Source organism: Phyllopteryx taeniolatus, chromosome 16 (genome assembly GCF_024500385.1).
Source record: "Phyllopteryx taeniolatus isolate TA_2022b chromosome 16, UOR_Ptae_1.2, whole genome shotgun sequence".
Lineage (NCBI taxonomy): Eukaryota > Metazoa > Chordata > Actinopteri > Syngnathiformes > Syngnathidae > Phyllopteryx > Phyllopteryx taeniolatus.
In genome coordinates this window covers 14,491,510-14,509,725 of record NC_084517.1, presented here as the reverse complement: position 1 = coordinate 14,509,725, position 18,216 = coordinate 14,491,510, and the positions used below count along the sequence as shown (strand labels likewise).

At 39.8% G+C, this 18,216-nt stretch overlaps 1 protein-coding gene across 3 annotated transcripts in view; it reads left to right on the top strand.

Annotated features, from left to right (window-relative positions):
- LOC133465724 (septin-9-like) overlaps positions 1 to 18,216 on the top strand; it is an 80,565-nt gene that overhangs the window by 11,356 nt on the left and 50,993 nt on the right. For 2 of the 3 annotated variants that reach the window (XM_061748772.1, XM_061748774.1), the window contains exon 2: positions 7,132 to 7,194. In XM_061748772.1, the coding sequence (XP_061604756.1) occupies positions 7,132 to 7,194 (63 nt within the window). Of the gene's footprint in view, positions 1 to 7,131; positions 7,195 to 10,032; positions 10,193 to 18,216 lie in introns of those variants that run through there. The other variant, XM_061748777.1, reaches the window with a different exon arrangement.

The window sequence follows — 18,216 nt, the reverse complement described above, 5'->3', positions numbered from 1 at the left end:
AAGTCATTTGAAATGCAGTTGAGATTACTTCAGTCAGAATGTATTGTGTTCTACAACACACAATCAGAAACAGCTCTCAGTATGATGCAGTACCGTTATACATGATTACAACCTACAACGACAATAACAACCTATTATATTTACACCCCCACGCCACTGATATCCTTGGGCCCTCAATCTTTTGGTCGTCCTCGCTCCGCCATATGGAACCTTCTCTTGGAGGTTCCACCTCCTGTGTTTATTATTAGCAGCAAAGAATGTAGCTCTGCCATGCGGCCACAGCTCGACACTGATAGCTGACGTTGTCGGTAGGCTCTAGGCCCAGAGGGAGCCTGTAAAAAGATAATGAGGGGGTTCAGATGTATGGTAAAACACTTTGCATTGACATTTACATGTCTAAAAGATGGATTCACCGATGGGCATTTGGTTTACTATTGCAAAGTGTGAGTATGAATGAGATTGTTCACTTAAAACTAGGGGTTGTGAACCGATAGGTTCTACATTTGATTTGGCTTGACATGCAACAAACAAATACCTGTGGATTTCCTGGATTATAAACAATGACATGAAGCGATCGGACTGTACCTTTTTGGATTATGGAGCGGGAGAAACGCACCACTACTTAAGAAACCAAAAAAACAAAAAACAGGTAGCATATTTATTTGACCATTGTTTTGGTAGTTAACAGGCTGCTTGCTGGTTCAAGGAGATGCAGGATGACAAAACAGTATAATTTTTTTTTATTCTAGAGTGAGGGGAGAAGTTCCATAATGATTCAAATTACAGCACATTTTTTTACAAAATGTTTATAAAAATGTGGCATGTTAAAATTTGAGTTTGTCAGTTTGTTAGTTACCATAGTACTTCCTGGCTCAAAGAAAATGATGATAAGACTACCATTGTTTTTATTTTGGAACTGGGGGAATGGTTCTAGTGTGATTTGAACAGCAAAATACGACAGAAGAAAACAAGATTTTAGGGAGAGATATATTTGTGTCTGTTCAGTCAGTTTATCTCTAGTACACTTGACTATTGTAATGGTCTTCTGGCTGGACTCCCCAAAAAGAGCAATAAACAGCTGCAGCTCATTCAGAATGCTGAATTAGAGCATATTACTCCAATTCTAAAGTCTTTACACTGGCTCCCAGTCAGCTTTAGAATAGATTTTAAAGTTCTGCTACTGGTCTATAAAGCACTAAATGGTTTAGGTCCTGAATACATGAAAGAAATGCTAATGGAATATAAACCCAGTCGGGCTCTGAGATCAACAGACATCAGGTCAAATAGTGGAGCACAGAGTCCAAAGCAAACATGATGAAGCAGCATTTAGCTATTTTGTTGCACACAAATGGAATAAGTTGCCAACAGAAGTGACGTCAGCCCCAAGTGTGAATGTTTTTAAGTCAAGGTTAAAAGGTCTTCTTCTTTCTCATGCTTTTTAGAGCATTTCCACTTTTAAATTACAACCCCAATTCCAATGAAGTTGGGACGTGGTTTTAAACATAATTAAAAACAGAATACAATGATTTGCAAATCATGTTCAACCTATATTTAATTGGATACACTACAAAGACAAGATATTTAATGTTCAAACTGATAAACTATTGTTTTTATCAAATAATCATTAACTTAGAATTTTATGGCTGCAACACATTCCAAAAAAGCTGGGACAGGGTCATGTTTACACTGAGTTACCGCACCTTTTCTTTTAACAACATTCAATAAACATTTGGGAACTGAGGACACTAATTGTTGAAGCTTTGTAGTTGGAATTCTTTCCCAGTCTTGCTTGATGTACAGCTTCAGCTGTTCAACAGTCCGGGGTCTCCGTTGTCGTATTTTACGCTTCATAATGCGCCACACATTTTCAATGGGAGACAGGTCTGGACTGCAGGCAGGCCAGTCTAGTACCCGCACTCTTTTACTACGAAGCCACGCTTTTGTAACATGTGCAGAATGTGGTTTGGGATTGTCTTGCTGAAATAAGCAGGGGCGTCCATGAAAAAGACGTTGCTTTGATGGCAGCATATGTTTCTCCAAAACCTGTATGTACCTTTCAGCATTAATGGTGCCTTCAGAGATGTGCAAGTTACCCATGCCATTGGCACTAACACAGCCCCATACCATCACAGATGCTGGTTTTTGAACTTTGCATCCATAACAGTCCGGATGGTTCTTTTCCTCTTTGGCCCGGAGGACACAACGTCCACAATTTCCAAAAACAATTTGAAATGTGGACTCATCAGAACAGAACACTTTTCATCAGTCCATCTTAGGTGAGCTCTGGCCCAGAGAAGCCGGCGGCGTTTCTGGGTGTTGTTGATAAATGGCTTTTGCTTTGCATAGTAGAGTTTCAAGTTTGCACTAACGGAACTTGTACTTGCCGAACTGTATTTACTGACATTGGTTTTCTGAAGTGTTCCTGAGCCAATGTGGTGATATCCTTTACACATTGATGTCGGTTTTTGATGCAGTGCCGCCTGAGGGATCGAAAGTCACGGGCATTCAATGTTGGTTTTCAGCCTTGCCGCTTACATGCAGTGATTTCTTGAGATTCTCTGAACCTTTTGATGATATTATGGACCCTAGTTGATGAAATCCCTAAATTCCTTGCAATTGTACGTTGAGGAACATCATCCTTAAACTGTTCGACTATTTCCTCATGCACTTGTTCACAAAGAGGTGAATCTCGCCCCATCTCTGGTTGTGAATGACTGAGCAACTCAGGGAAGCTCCTTTTATACCCAATCATGGCACCCACCTGTTCCCAATTAGCCTATTCACCTGTGGGATGTTCCAAACAGGTGTTTGATGAGCATTCCTCAAATTTCTCAGTCTTTTTTGCCACCTGTCCCAGCTTATTTGGAATGTGTTGCAGCCATAAAAAGTTAATGATTATTTGCAAAAAACAATAAAGTTTATCAGTTTGAACATTAGATATCTTGTCTTTGTAGTGTATTCAATTAAATACAGGTTGAACATGATTTGCAAATCATTGTATTCAGTTTTTATTTATGTTTTACACAACGTCCCAACTTCATTGGAATTGGGGTTGTATATTTCTTGCACTGTACGCTGTTTTGATTCATCCATCCATCCGTTTTCTTTAACGCTTATCCTCACTAGGGTCGTGGGCTGCTGGAGCCTATCCCAGCTATCTTCGGGCGGGAGGCGGGGTACACCCTGAACCGGTATCCAGCCTATCGCAGGGCACATAGAAACAAACAACCATTTGCACTCACATTCACACCTACGGGCAATTTAGAGTCTTCAATCAACCTACCACGCATGTTTTTGGGATGTGGGAGGAAACCGGAGTGCCCGGAAAAAACCCACCCAGGCACGGGGAGAACATGCAAACTCCACACAGGCGGGGCTGGGACTGTGAGGCAGATGTGCTAACCAGTCAACACCGTGTTTTAATTGTACTTTTATTTTTTTCTCTTTGTTTTAAATGTTTAGAAGCTGTTTTTAAATGCTTTTAATCATGTAAAGCACATTGAGTTACCTTGTGTATGTAATGCGCTATATAAATAAATTTGCTTTGCTTTGCTTCTATTTGCCTGTTTGTGTGTGTATGTGTGTGTTGTTGCTATGTTTTGGTGTGGTCCTCACTCATTAGGAATGCATCCAGGTTAAGCAACTTACACGGCCTGTAAAAAGCCCGTCTCGCTTTGTTTCATATCTGCACTCGCCAAACAGTTCTCTCTCTCTCTCTTTCGCTCTCTCTCTCTCTCTCTCTCTCTCTCTCCCCCCTCTCTGTCTCTCGCCTCGTTTGCAAGCACTCTTGTGAAAGGTTTGCTGCATACTCTTAACGTTTAATAGGGGCCATAAAAATACACAGCAGACCCACCTGCAGTAGGTAAAAATCCATGGTATGGAGACATCCATCCATCCATTTTCTGAGCCGCTTATCCTCACAAGGATCACGGGAGTGTTGGAGCATATCCCAGCTATCAAACGGGTAGGAGGCGCGGTACACCCTGAACTGGTTGCCAGCCAATCGCAGGGCACACATAAACAAACAACCATTCGCACTCACATTCACACCTAGGAGCAATTTAGAGACTTCAATTAACCTACCATGTATGTTTTTGGGATGTGGGAGGAAACCCACGCAGGCACAGGGAGAATATGCAAACTCCACACATGCGGGGCCGGAGATTAAACCCCGGCTCTCAGAACTGTGAGGTAGACTCTCTAACCAGTTGTCCACCGTGCCACGGTATGGAGACAAAACAAACTAAATTTAAACGTATTAAAACACATGGAACTTATAAAAACACCTATTGTATACACATTATCAACATATTTGAATTAGTGTATGTGTTAGATACATTGCATTTACAGTTTTTCTCTATTACGAAAACATTGCTTGAAACCTCCACTCAGTTTCTCAATACCTTAAACACAAATGCGTGAGCTGTGGCTCACAGCAAGTCCTGTGTGAGTGTGCTTATTGTCTTTTTCTGTTTTACTGTTCTCGCGGCATTCAATGAACGACTAAAAAGTGGCTCTTCTTTCTCACATGCGAGGGCATTATGTTAAGTTAGTTCTGATTATAATGTGCAGTGATGCTATGCTGTCCTTCATCCATCCATCCATTTTCTGAGCCGCTTCTCCTCACTAGGGTCGCGGGCGTGCTGGAGCCTATCCCAGCTGTCATCGGGCAGGAGGCGGGGTACAGCCTGAACTGGTTGCCAGCCAATCGCAGGGCACATACAAACAAACAACCACGCGCACTCACATTCACACCTACGGGCAATTTAGAGTCTCCAATTAATGCATGTTTTTGGGATGTGGGAGGAAACCGGAGTGCCCGGAGAAAACCCACACAGGCACGGGGAGAACATGCAAACTCCACACAGGCGGGGCCGGGGATTGAACCCGGGTCCTCAGAACTGTGAGGCTGACGCTCTAACCAGTCGGCCACCGTGCCGCTGCTGTCCTTCATTAGTAGAGAAATTAGTAAAAAGAAAACAAACTCATAACAATACATGAAAAACAATATTATAAATCCTGACCCTTCTTGCAAAGTAAAACATTTTAAAATGGATAGACAGATAGATCAAATATACTGGACCAAACCTTCTAATTGTACTGCATAAGCACAAATTGTGTTTCCTACTTTTCCCAATTAAAATACTGTATAAATAAAACCCCTGATGGAAATAAACTCAGCATGTGTGGCAGTATTGTTTGCTTGGCAAACCACTCCTCCCTTCTTTTCTGTTTTTCTTTGTGACCTTTCATTCATAAGGTGTGTGCGTGCGAGTGAATGTGTGATTGCTTTTGTGTTTCAAGTGCGACTAAGTGCTGCAGCCCGTCCTCTCTGCTTACCTTTGCTAGTCATCTGAGGCCAATCACTTAGCGGTTGACATGTTTGTTCAGGCCATGCACTTGACCGACCATGTTCTACACACACACACACATGCACGCACGCACGCAGGCACACACACACACACACACACACATACACAGAAGCTCTCACACTTTTTTATTAGACAAGGCTATGGCCTGACTACATGAAGCTCCTCTTTTTTTTTTTTTAAAAGGTTGTAAACACACACGGGTTTTCATATTTTATGGGACCAAACTTCTGAACGTCATTTACGGGGACCAACTTTATTTTAAAATGTTCTATAGGCTACACACAAACAAGTTTTGTAGTTTTAGACCAACTTCCTGGATGTAACTTGGCGAGACCAGCCTTTGCAAGGTTGTAGACACACACACACACATGCACACACACACGTGATGACCCGGTTAAGCTAACTACTGTAACTGTAGCTCACTAGCCAGCAAGGTTTTTGAGACCTTAAATGTATCCAAGACATCCATTCTTAGAAACTTTCTTCCTGTCTTTCTTCCTGCGCACACGCACGCCTGCACACACAGACGCACACACACATCTTCATCAACTATCCGCATCAGTCAGGTGAGGCCCATAACAACCATGGACAGACGTTCATTCATGTCGTTGAAAATATGGCTTGTTTTTTTCCGCGAGCACGAACACTGCCTCTATTCTTCTCTTGTATCATGTGCCTCCACTGACCTCAGTTGTACATAACATTGTCATTAGGCAAATATAACCAGGAGGTTTACAAATCCCCTTCAAGGGAAAAGAGTCATAGATCCCCGTGTCGGGAGATTACTTTATAACCCATTGAAGTTGCGCTAAATGTGTGTTTGTACGGAGAGGTGTGTGTTTTCGTGGCTTCTGACAAGACCGAGCAAGTGAGCATAGTCTTCGTGCGCACTCGCTCACACACACACACACACACACACAAAGATATCCCAGGATAACTCTGTAGGTGTCACTCTTTTACCTCGTTTCCATGCATATTTTTGATTGACAGAAACATATTAGTACTTTGCCCTCGGTTTAAACCAGAGTGCTACAGGCGGCGGTGTATTACATCACTTCTGTGCCAAACAACACTTTATCAACACAATGTTTGAATTACAGACGCCGACTTCAAGGGCAGCGGGTTGCTTTGATGTACAAATAAGTGTAGCCAGGAGCAAGAAGAGTAATAAAGTATTGGCATGGTTGTTTTTTTTTTCTTTTTGTGGCTGCACCTGCATACTTTGTACTCTTGGTTAGTGAATAAAACAACTGAACAACTAAACAACGGTATATTTATCTATGACATCTTCCACTCTTCTACGAATGGTTTCAATAAGACAAGTGTGGGAATTGTTTGTCCATTCTTCCAGTTAAGGTCACAGAGATAAGACGTGAGAGAGGGTCTACTGATCATGATCTCTTTTCTAATTCATTCCAAAGGTATATGTTGCAGCAAAGATGTTGCAGCATAGATTTCTGCCATACTGTATCAGTGTTGTAGCAACAGTTTGCATCTTATATCGTGCATTGCTATTATTATACAAGCTGCTGGTTTAATAACAACTCTTGCATGCCGTTTAAGAACGTTGACTTTCAATTAGATTCTTCCCTTGTGCAGTCAAATGCAAATGTGGCTATTTGTGTATAGAGTCTACATATACGTTTAGTTTTTTCGATTCACTGTAAATGTTTTGCTTGCATAACTCTGACCCTAATCAGGATAAGCGCTATAGAAAATGGATGGATGGAGATCATTTTACTTCTGTGTTTAATTACAGCGAGGTCAGCCAGTGCACGATCAAGAAGGATGGATAAAGATGGCTCCAGCATCCTCAGCCCCGGTAAGTACAGAAATTGCACAGGACAGGATTCCCTGTCAGGACTTAGAGGTTTCTGTGTTTTTTTTTTTGAGTTACTATGGTATCTGCTTCCAGTCTCTGTGCAATCCCTGATTGCTCCTGGAATTTTGATGTAAGTCAGTGTCACTGACCTTTAGCAGCAGGATGTTGAAAGCCTGAAGGCTGAGCTGAGGTACTGTCTCCTGCCTGCACAGAAAACAGATAATAGATTAACTCGTCATCACAGATAAAGTATATAGTAAACACAGACAGAGGGGCTGGCAAAGTTCCTATTTGTTTGTATTTTGATTGAGAACTGACTCAGAACTGTCGGCCACTGTGCCGCCCAATTCTTTACATTCTATTTAATTATGTTATTACTGTATGTTTCTATAAAGTAGAATATTCTAGAGTGCTATTTTCCTTGTTAAAAACAGATTACAATTTTTTGGGTTGGGGTATTTTGAGGGAAGCGTGTCACACACGTTACTGAAACATCTGGAAACTGTTTAAAATTATTTAAGAAATGCATATGTCTCCTTTAAGTAATATTTTACATTTTACAAGTGGAAAAGGAAGTTAACCCCCCCGCCCCCAAAAAAGAACACTCCACCTTAAGTTTGACGGCACTTTAGCTTTAACAATCCATCAATGCTGTGTTTACATGAAGCGCCTGGAACCATATGTTGAAATTCTGACGGATATCAAATCAATTATCACCATAAACCCAGCATATAAATGTTGTGTATTGTAGTTCTGATTAGCCATTTCGTCTTGGTAGAGAGAGCGCCTTCTTTTTGCAGCATCAGCACAAAAAAGGGGAGCGAGGCAAAGGGAGAGAGGCGAGAGAACAGGAAGGAAATGCACGCACACACTTATACACGTGCAGATTGAATACGGCTGTGTGCAGTGCAGGATGTGAACTCATCCCATAAACACTTGATGGCTAATGGGACAACATGCAAACACACAAGTTTATTGTGGTATTGTGCGTGTCACCAATGATGGCTAGATGTGTGTGTGTGTGGTGTGTGTCGTGTGTGTGTGTGAAAATGACATCACTGTAATAACGCTGTGTCATGTTGTGTTTAAAGGCCTCATACTTTAAGATCCCTCTCGGAATGAATTACTCGATCGTTATTATCTTTTGTCCGTTTCTGTTAGAGTGCACGTTGCCAGGAAATGTTTAAAGAGGTCTGCGAAGTGAGCGTATTACGCGATGCCAGGCAGGAAAGCTGGCACACAAACACACACACACGTATCCGATCATTTTTCTCCCGTGGACCAGCCAAATGTTCACACGATAAATTTGCGAAGACAAGGGTTGTGCTGAACAAAGATAGAAAGACAAGAAGACACACATACACACACAAACACACACACGTGATCCCAAACACACACATTTATGTGTTAAGATACTAAAAATGTTTTATTCCTACTCTTCATTTTATAATCTATTCAATCCCTCAGTCAGTTTTAGGACTGCCTACTTGCAGGCTAAACACCTGACCCACTGGCACAGCTTGACCACGAGAGGCCGCCACAGTGCAAAGTATCTTTGGTTTAAGGGCGCCAGACCGTACCATGCATTTTCCCACAATTTAAGAGTTCCCTGGTGTCTTAATAAAAGGTCTCTTCGCTGCTATTCCTTTGTCAAAATATGTAAAAGATGAATAACTGCATTACACTGGTTGAAGTCACTCCCTTCTTTTCGTGTGTGTGTGGGGGAGGCTATACTGTCTCATGCAAATAATGCATACTCAACTCAACTGAGCTTTATTTATAGAGCACCTTAAAAAACAGCCGCAGTTGAAACAAAGTACTGCACATCAATAAAAAGCTTCTGTTAGCATATCGACAGGGGGCAGAGCTAGGGTGTTGTGACAAGACAAGGGCTACTCAATGTTGCCAACTTTGTGACTTTTCCAATCCCCCTATAGACTATTTTTCCATAAAAGCAACTGGCACACAATCAAATAAATAAATAAAAAAATCCTGACATTTCTTTGTATTTTTTTTTTTTTCTTGTTGTTATTTACAAATTAAACAATTTTATATCATAAAACATGTTTTATTGTACTTCATTTAACAAATGTTTTAATGAGATGAATGAATAAAGAATACATTTAAATAAAACATTTTTTGTAATTAACCATTTTACCCCAAAAATGGGTTAATACAAATGAATGTATTCATTAGATTTATTTTGCCCCTCTCTTCAACATTGATTCTTGGCACCAAGATGTCACAAGATGGCGTCAAAATCCTTATTTTCTATTTGACAGGGCTATGGCTGTGTAAATGAAGCTCCTCCCCTCACTTCAACGTAATTCCGTAACCCCCGCGAATAACACGAGTCACATTCAGTGGAGGTGCGAGTGCGGTTGATGTCCCAATCGGCGCTCTCCACATCAGAATCAGAATCATCTTTATTTGCCAAGTATGTCCAAAAAACACACAAGGAATTTGTCTCCGGTAGTTGGAGCCGCTCTAGTACGACGAGAGTACGACCACATGACCTCTGACCTTCAGCACAGTGTGAGGGATTTGCAAAGGGGTCAAGGGTCACGTGGCGTTTCCTGATCCCAGAGACTGGTGTGTTCTCTCTTACTCTCTCTTTTTGTGGAAATCACTTTCGTATTGCTTTACACGCAGGCGTAACCGCACGCGATTCATCGCAGGGAAGTGTCATTTAGGGAAGGGCCTTGCAAAAATAGCCCATCACATGCTTCCAGTGGAAACAATGCAGTCTTTAAGACGGCAGCATCTGAAGGGAGCAACATATGACCTGCACATGGGCCATGTCGTCACACTGAAGGAATCAAAGCGGGGAGAGGAGGAAGAAGCGGAGGAGAGCGAGGGAAGGAGGGAGGAAGGGAAGTCCAAAAAAAGACAGGGAGGGAGCGAGAGAGAGCGAGAGAGAGAGAGCGGAGTCAAAGTGCAGACGCTGCATGTGGCTCTGGAGGGAGTGATCTGGTTATGGAGGGGGACAAATTCTCAGGTAGGACACATGTTTCTTCATTCAGTACACTCAACAGACTCTTCTTTGAGCGCCTTCAAGTGTCTCTTTGTGCCTCTACACTTTCCTCTCTCTATTTTCCATTGTCTCACTCTGTCCTCTTTGCTGACTGCAAGCTTTCTTTTGGGGAGCTGTGCAATATTAAGAGACAGAGCAATATATGTATTATTTCTACAAACTGTTCTTTCTTGGATAATTATTTCTCTCTCTCTCTCTGTCTTTCTTTTTGTCGTCGTTTCAAGTGCAAACAGGAAGGAGCCTTGTTTGAACAGTACTACTCTTGTCCCTCGTGGCTCTGTGGGTCACTCGCTACTCTCTAGCCAACAGGATGTAGAAAGCCTGAGTCGGCCCGCGATGCAAATAAGACACTTGAATAAGATACAGACACACACACACACACACACACACACACACAAATCTATTAAATAGAGTTTGTCATCCGCGTTAGTTAGTGGTCATGGAAGCTGTACAGTCATTGGGAGGGAAGAATGAGTCGGAATGGAAATGGTCGAGAAGTGTCTGCAGCACAATGTGTGTGTGTGTAGTTATACACTCACAGCCACATCATTAGGTACACCTACACAAATTTGAGAGCTTATTATGAACAGTTATCATCTTTAATACAACTACTTTTACTGCTACTACTACCTATTATTATTTTTTTTATTTTTCAATTAAATTGTAATAAGTTTAAATGTTGAAGCCAAAGAATAGAAAGTTAAGGTAAGGTAACAAAAAAGATGTAAAAAATAATACTTTTTTATATGTTTATATTGACAATAATAATAATAATAAAGAACAAAATTAATGCTATCAAAAAGTAGTGATAGATTATACATAATCAATTTTGCTTCAAACTAAGAGGTATCTTACTAAGTGTCAAATAATAATTACCCAAAGAAATTATAAATAATAAAATAATAATTGAAAATATAATAACACAAATAATAATAAGAATAAGAATACGAATAAGAATAATAAATACTTCTATGTTCATGCTTAATGTTTATAATAATAATAATAATCACAGCTCTATCAAAAAGTACAATTTTAATTTCTTGTACAAAGTGTGAGATAAGGTAACCAAAAAGACAAACATTAAAATAAAATAATAATATTAAATAAAATAATAATCCTAGAGTTGTATTAAAAATAATAATAAAGATGGTAATAGTCAAGTTTGTTTGACATTATAAAAGAGGTGCAGTATCTTACTAAGAGGTGTGAAGTAAGGTGTGAAACCATAAATAATAAAAACGTGAATGAACATATAATGATAAAAAATATCAGCAATAATAAGCAGATATTGCTAATGATAGAAAAAATATTACGATAAATGAAGAAATATTGTAATAATTAAAATAATAACATTATATTATATTATTATACATCAATATTTTTCTCTTGTCACAGCTAAATAATCTACATGACAAGCACTACTCTTTTTTTGATACATAGCAGTTCTACAGTGCTACAAATTGCAGCCACAATTATAAATACCTAGGGAAGTTTCCGGTATTTGGATGTGTGCCTGGTTCTGCTTTGTGTGAATATAAATGCATCCGAATCTTAAGGCGTTTACGTCACTGCTCTGGTGTCTGCCGTGTGTATTTTATTTAAAGCGGCTATAATTTACACTTGTCACTTATAATGACCCAAAAAAAAAAAAAAAAAACCTAGAGAGCAGCTCCAGCCAATCGAAAAGAGCTTGAGAGCCAGACACTTTCCCCAGGAGTTGACGGAGATTAAAAAAACAGCAGGAAAGAAGATTTATTTCACCGCATGGGCAGAAAAGTGACCCCAAATGACTGCTCATGTTGCTCCAAGTTGGACTTAGAACGTGATATGTCAGCCTTGTGTCCACATCTTTCCATTCCCTCAAGCTTGGCAAATCATCATAACATACAGTATTATTTCTGCGTATCCTCGGGTGCATATATTGTAGTGTGTAATCAATTCACGTGTCTTCTCGCTAATCTACACCCATCATGGAAGTGACGGTGATGTGCAAAGCCTGCATTGTTTTCACATGAGTCAACAGCCCCAGAGACTGGCTGAATGGAGGCTATAAGCCCATCAGCATATGCCCCATTCATTGCAGTCACAGTGAGGTCAGCTGATGACCGCTACAGTGTGACACATTCACTCAGTCAATGCAGGGTGAAATGTCACTCTTCTGACGAAGGTTGCAACATTCAGGAAAGATGGGAAGTGTCCCTGGAAATTCATGCTAATTAACGGGAATAGACTGAACATAATTATGCAGGTTAGCGAAAACAGTGCAATGTAACTATAATTGGAAAATGTTTTGCATGTTGGTTAAAATAAGATTTTTTTTTGTTTTACTTAATTCAACAGTTTTAATGTTATTTTTATTTGATTTGACATTTTTATTTTTGTATAGCTCTTATTTAAGAGTACTTTTTAAAATTTAATAAATAAGGCTCTAGCACGCCCACGGACCTTGTGAGGATAAGCGGGTACAGAAAATGGATGGATGGATGCTTTTTTGTTTTATTTTATTAAATATTTGTAATTTTAATTCTATTCATCATTTTTAGTCAGTTTTTATTATATTACTTTATTTCACTTTTAGTTTTAATTTGGAATGTAATTTTATTTTAATTTATTTTAAATTTCTTTGTATTGCATTTTGATTTTTGTTGCTACTTTATTCAAAATTTTTACTTTTTTGTTGTTTTTGATTTTAATCAACTGTAATTTTTTAAAATTAATTAATTACAATTTTATTTTTTACTTAGTCATATTTTTCATCTTTCTTTTTATTTCAGTCTACATTTTTGCAGTTTTATTTGTCAAGATTTTAAATTTTTAACTTTATTCAAGCGTACAGAAGTGAAAGGCAGACACTAAATCAAAGGCTCACTTTTTGCAGCTTGTTCCCACATGTAACACAATAATAGACGATAGCACCCTAGGTGTTGTGCTGAGTTGAATGATGACATTTATGAAAAAAATATGATGTAACCCATGTTTATAATCATATACTAGGAGCTATTGTGTTTTTTTGTGGCTTTTTATAACAGTTCCTCTGTTGCACGACGTGCCGGATGGAATCTTCTCCTATAAGCATGTGTTTTATTTTATTTTTTATTTGATAGTCGTCTCATTTTTAATGTCCCCCATAAATTAGTTTGGGATGAAGCCACTGAACGCTGCGGCCGTGTTGCTTCCTAGAGCCCATGGATGTGTGTTTTGGCCGTCGCCATGGCAAAACGCTGAGTAGAACAATATGTGAGCGTAGCGAGGCAAACAAAGAACTGTAATGCTGTCTTGTCAACTCGTGGAGAGGTCGAGGTGGGAAAGAAAGATGACTATTGATAATCATCTCCATGGAGGGTGACTTCCTATGCATATGACAACACACACACATGCGCACATACATTTAAGTCATGTTGCCAACAGGTGCTGCATTTGATTAAGATGCACAAAAGCAAGTGTGGGTGCTGCCGTTCCACATTTTGTAGGACAAAAAGCAGCTGCTGTAAGTACAGCTGTGCAGGCACTCATGCGGTTGAGTAGGGTCGCCCAATGTGAGACAGTTTGCAATCATTGCAATACTTTCCACCGACATTCACCACCAGAGATGGCAAAAGTACTCACTCTGTACTGAAGTAGGATTTCAGATTATTAGATATTGAAGAGGCACTACTGTGCATGTACAAGTTTTTACGAGTATATGGGTAAAGATTTTTGCGCCTGTCTTATTCAAGGCAATGTGTTGAGTACTAAGTGTTGGGGCAGTATCCTTGTGCCCTCTATTGGCTAGCTGCCACTGGTGGTAAAGGTAGTAATAGTAGTATTAGTAATGGTGGTGATTTAAGTAGCATCGGTGGTACTAGTAGTAGTGGTTGTAGTTATAATAGTTGTTGTTGTTGTAGTCATTGTTGAAGTGTAGTATTAGTAGTTGTAGTATGAATGGTGATTAGTTGTGGTGGTGGTACTAGTAGTAGTAATAGTAGTCACTGTTGTTGTATTGTTGTCGTAGTTATTATTGTTGTGCAGTAGTAGTATTAGTAGTAGCGGTGGTGATGATAGTAACGGTAGAAGCGGTAGTAGTGGTAGTAGAACTAGTAGTGCTTGCAGTAGTGGTAGCAATTGTTGCGTAGTACTATTGGTACCAGTAGTATTTCTTGTTGTAGTTGTTTAAATAGTAGTAACGGTAGTGGTGGTAGTAGCTGTTATTGTGTAGCCCTAGTTTTAGCAGCAGTTCTACAGTTGGTAGTAGTAGCTTGTAGTGTTGTTGTAATAGTTCTAAGAGCAGTAGTAGTTCAAGTTTGTAGGACTATTTCGAGATGTAGTCATAGTTATAGAAGTAGTTGTAGTCATTTTAATAGTAATAGAGGTAGCAGTATTTGTTGTAGTCTTTTAAATAGTTTTAATGGGAGTAGTAGTAGTGGTAGAAGTATGTAATGGCGTTAATGTAATGTTTTCCTTTGCGTATCGCCTCCCAATGGTGTTCACCTTCCTGTCTTCCTCCTCTTCATTGACGCCATCTCCCCTGTGAAGACAAGCCAGGTACACCCGCACAGCACCTTATTATGAGTGTTGCCATGAAAACAAAGAAAACCAGACAGTCCCATCGTAACACGCGTACGTCCAACACACACAAACCTCTTGCACATTTCATACTGACTCATATGTGCTGTTGAACAAACGGAACTATGGCCATTTTTGTTTGTTTGGTAGTTAACAGACAAACTGAACTATGGCCATTTGTTTGTTTGATAGTTAAGGAACTATGGCCATTCGTTTGTTTGATAGTTAACAGCATTAATGAAGGACTTTGCATGCCGGTGTCTATTTGCGTGTGTGTGCCCATTCTGCTTTTGCAAGCCGTTGTTGCCCTGGCACGACTCTATTGCGACAGCCGTGCTCAGCCTGGCATCCATTTCTTCATATTTATCCTCTTCTCCCCTCTCAGAGTGCCGCTGTTGGGCCGTCCTACATTTGAGTACAGTCGGGCATCTGTCTCTCGTCATCTGGAGTGCCGCAGTGCAACATAACACCAACAGCTGTACATTCAAACATAGTACAGTACAGTACATTACTGACCTGTACTGTACACTCATGCACTGTACTGGACTCTTCATGCCACATCTTTGAGGAATATTTATTTTCATAATGTTCTTACAACATTTATTCATGTGTTTATTTACGTGTAGCTATCTATTACATGTCTATTATCTATCTATTATCTATCCATCTATCTATCATAATAGTATTAGTAGTCGTTGTTGTGTAATAGTAGTAGCAGTACAAGTAATAGTAGTAGTGGCAGTAGTAGAAGAAGTGGTGGTGGTGGTGGTGATAGTAGCAGTAGTGGTAGTAGAAGTGGTGGTAGTAGTAGTAGTAGTAGTAGTAGTTGTAGTGATAGTAGTTGTAGTGATAGTAGTTGTAGTAGTACAAATCCCAATTCCGATGAAGTTGGGACATTGTGTAAAACGTACATAAAAACAGAATACAGTGATTTGCAAATCCTTTTCAATCTATATTCAATTGTAAAACATACATAAAAACAGAATACAGTGATTTGCAAATCCTTTTCAATCTATATTCAATTGAATACACAACAAAGACAAGATAGTTAATGTTCAAACAGATAAATGTAATTTTTAACATTTTTATTTTGTTTTGCAAATATTCACTCACTTTGAATTAGATTTCCCATTCTTGCTTGATGTACAACTTCAGTTGGTCAGCAGTCCGGTTGTCTCCGTTGTTGTATTTCGTGCTTCATAATGCGCTACCCATTTTCAATGGGAGACAGGTCTGGACTACTGGCAGGCCAGTCTAGTACTTGCACTCTTTTACTACAAAGCCACGCTGTTGTAACACCTGCAGAATGTGGCATACTTACTTGTCAACAATTACTGTACAGTGGTGCCTTGACCTACGAGTGACTTGAGAATCACACTTTGTGTATTTAAAGCAACCACATAGCTTAGCCTTTCAGTCCGCTACCTTAATCCTAATGCTAAATAGCATCCATGTTGTGGTGCTATAACCTGTTAAGTAACAGATTGAATAGAAATGATGCAGCAAAGAAAGTAGACAGACATTAACAGTACTCAGTCATATATTCTTTGTCCTCTGTGAAGAACGACTCATATTAGTGCTGTACCGATGAGCTTGTCAGGGAGTTGCGACATCTCAATGAACAGTATTTCCATCTGTCTGGTGTACCAAGGTGGGCACACCAGAAGGAGCAGCCATTCAATTGATGCTGTGTGACAAAAACTGGTTAACTCTTTTTAATACTATTATGTAATTACTGTTTTTATAAAGTACAATATTAATTGTTTGTTGTGTGTGTGCTGTTTTTCCTCATTAAAATACACAACAACAACATTTTTTGTTTTGTTTTTTGGGGGAAGGGTGGAACAAATTAATGGCATTTTCATTGATTTTAATGGGAAAAGATGATTTGAGGGCAAAATGTTATGGAACGAATTAAACTCGTATCTCAAAGCACCACTGTAGGTGAATTTGGGAATAGTCAACCTTGATGACTGTACTAGTGTTGCATTTTACTTCCCCTCTCATCATGACTATTATGATTCTGAATGACTTCTTTCTCCTGTAGCTTGGAACAGAAAAAGCATTCTATTGGTGCTCCAGTGTGAGAGTTGTTACAGCAGATTGGATTAGCACTGTCTGGGCTTGTAAGGACATGCAGTGGAAGGAAGTGGGCTTGTCACTGACATGCGTGTGCGTGCGTGCGTGTGTGCGTGTATGCGTGTGTGTCTTTGAAAACAAGGGTCGGTTGTTGGCCTGATTTCATGCATGTGTTTGTTCCCTAATGTCTTTTCATATTTGTGTGTGCATCTGCTGGGCCACATGCTTCGTCGCTGAGTTTTGGAGTGGGTGTGCGAAGCTTAACGTGTGTGTCTGCATGTGAGGAATTGCACTAGTGTGATGAGGGTGTGTCCCAGAGTGGGATTCTCCACATGTCGCCGTTTTAATACAGTAACACTGGAGATCGCGTTACTGTACAACAAGGTTGCCCGTGGAAACAAGTTTTTTTTCGAGGTACAGTGCTGACCCCTGCTGGGAAAATATAGCATCTATTGTGGAGATCATGTTGCGAAGTATGCGCCTGTGAAAAATGTGTTTTATGTCACAGACAAGTAAGAATTGCTTGTACTAGTGATACAGAAGCTTATTTAGTTATGGCCACTCCCAACTGCTCAGTGACACTTTACCTGTGCCAAAGAATTTATATCTGGCTTACTTCAAGTGTCGATAGTCCAGCCATATGTGCAGCTTTATTTGTAGCCAGAAATCTCAGCGTCTATTAGCTTTTTTACATATTTGCACGGTCCAGTGGCAGACAAATGGGAGGCAAGTTTGCTCCATGTTTGCAGGTTTTGCTAGAGTCAAGACTTTTTTTGTCGTAAATCTGCATGCTGGTGTGTGCGCCTGTGTTTATGATCAGTAAAAATGCTTAATCACATTTACAGTACTGAAGTAACTTTTTGGATAAAATGTACTTGTCAGAGTAGTTTTAATGCAACATACTTTTTAATTTTACTTGAGTAGTCCTGTTAAGAAGAAACACTTATTTTACTCAGTTACATTATTATGGTACTATTATGATTGTGCAAACGATTTGTTTTGGTTTGTCAGAGAGACTTCTGCCTCAGCGGTGTGACGTGACCACTGTTACATCAATCCAACGTGACCACTCGCGCTTGGATCCATATTACCAATCAAACGGAGCAAGGCAGTTATATGACAGTAAAACTCTGCGGCCCCACACAGAAGCAAAGTCTTCCAATGGATTGATTTGTTTGAAGCATGTCAGAAACAACAGAGGAAACAACAGAGGAAACAATGGAGGAAACAACACAGGAATCAACAGAGGAAACAGCGTGTGACTTGCAGTCAGAAGAGGCACAACATCCCCGGCCTCACATTCAATCTGTTTACCTTACAGACTACGAAAATGAACAGATATGTCATGCGCTGTCATATGTGGCTGC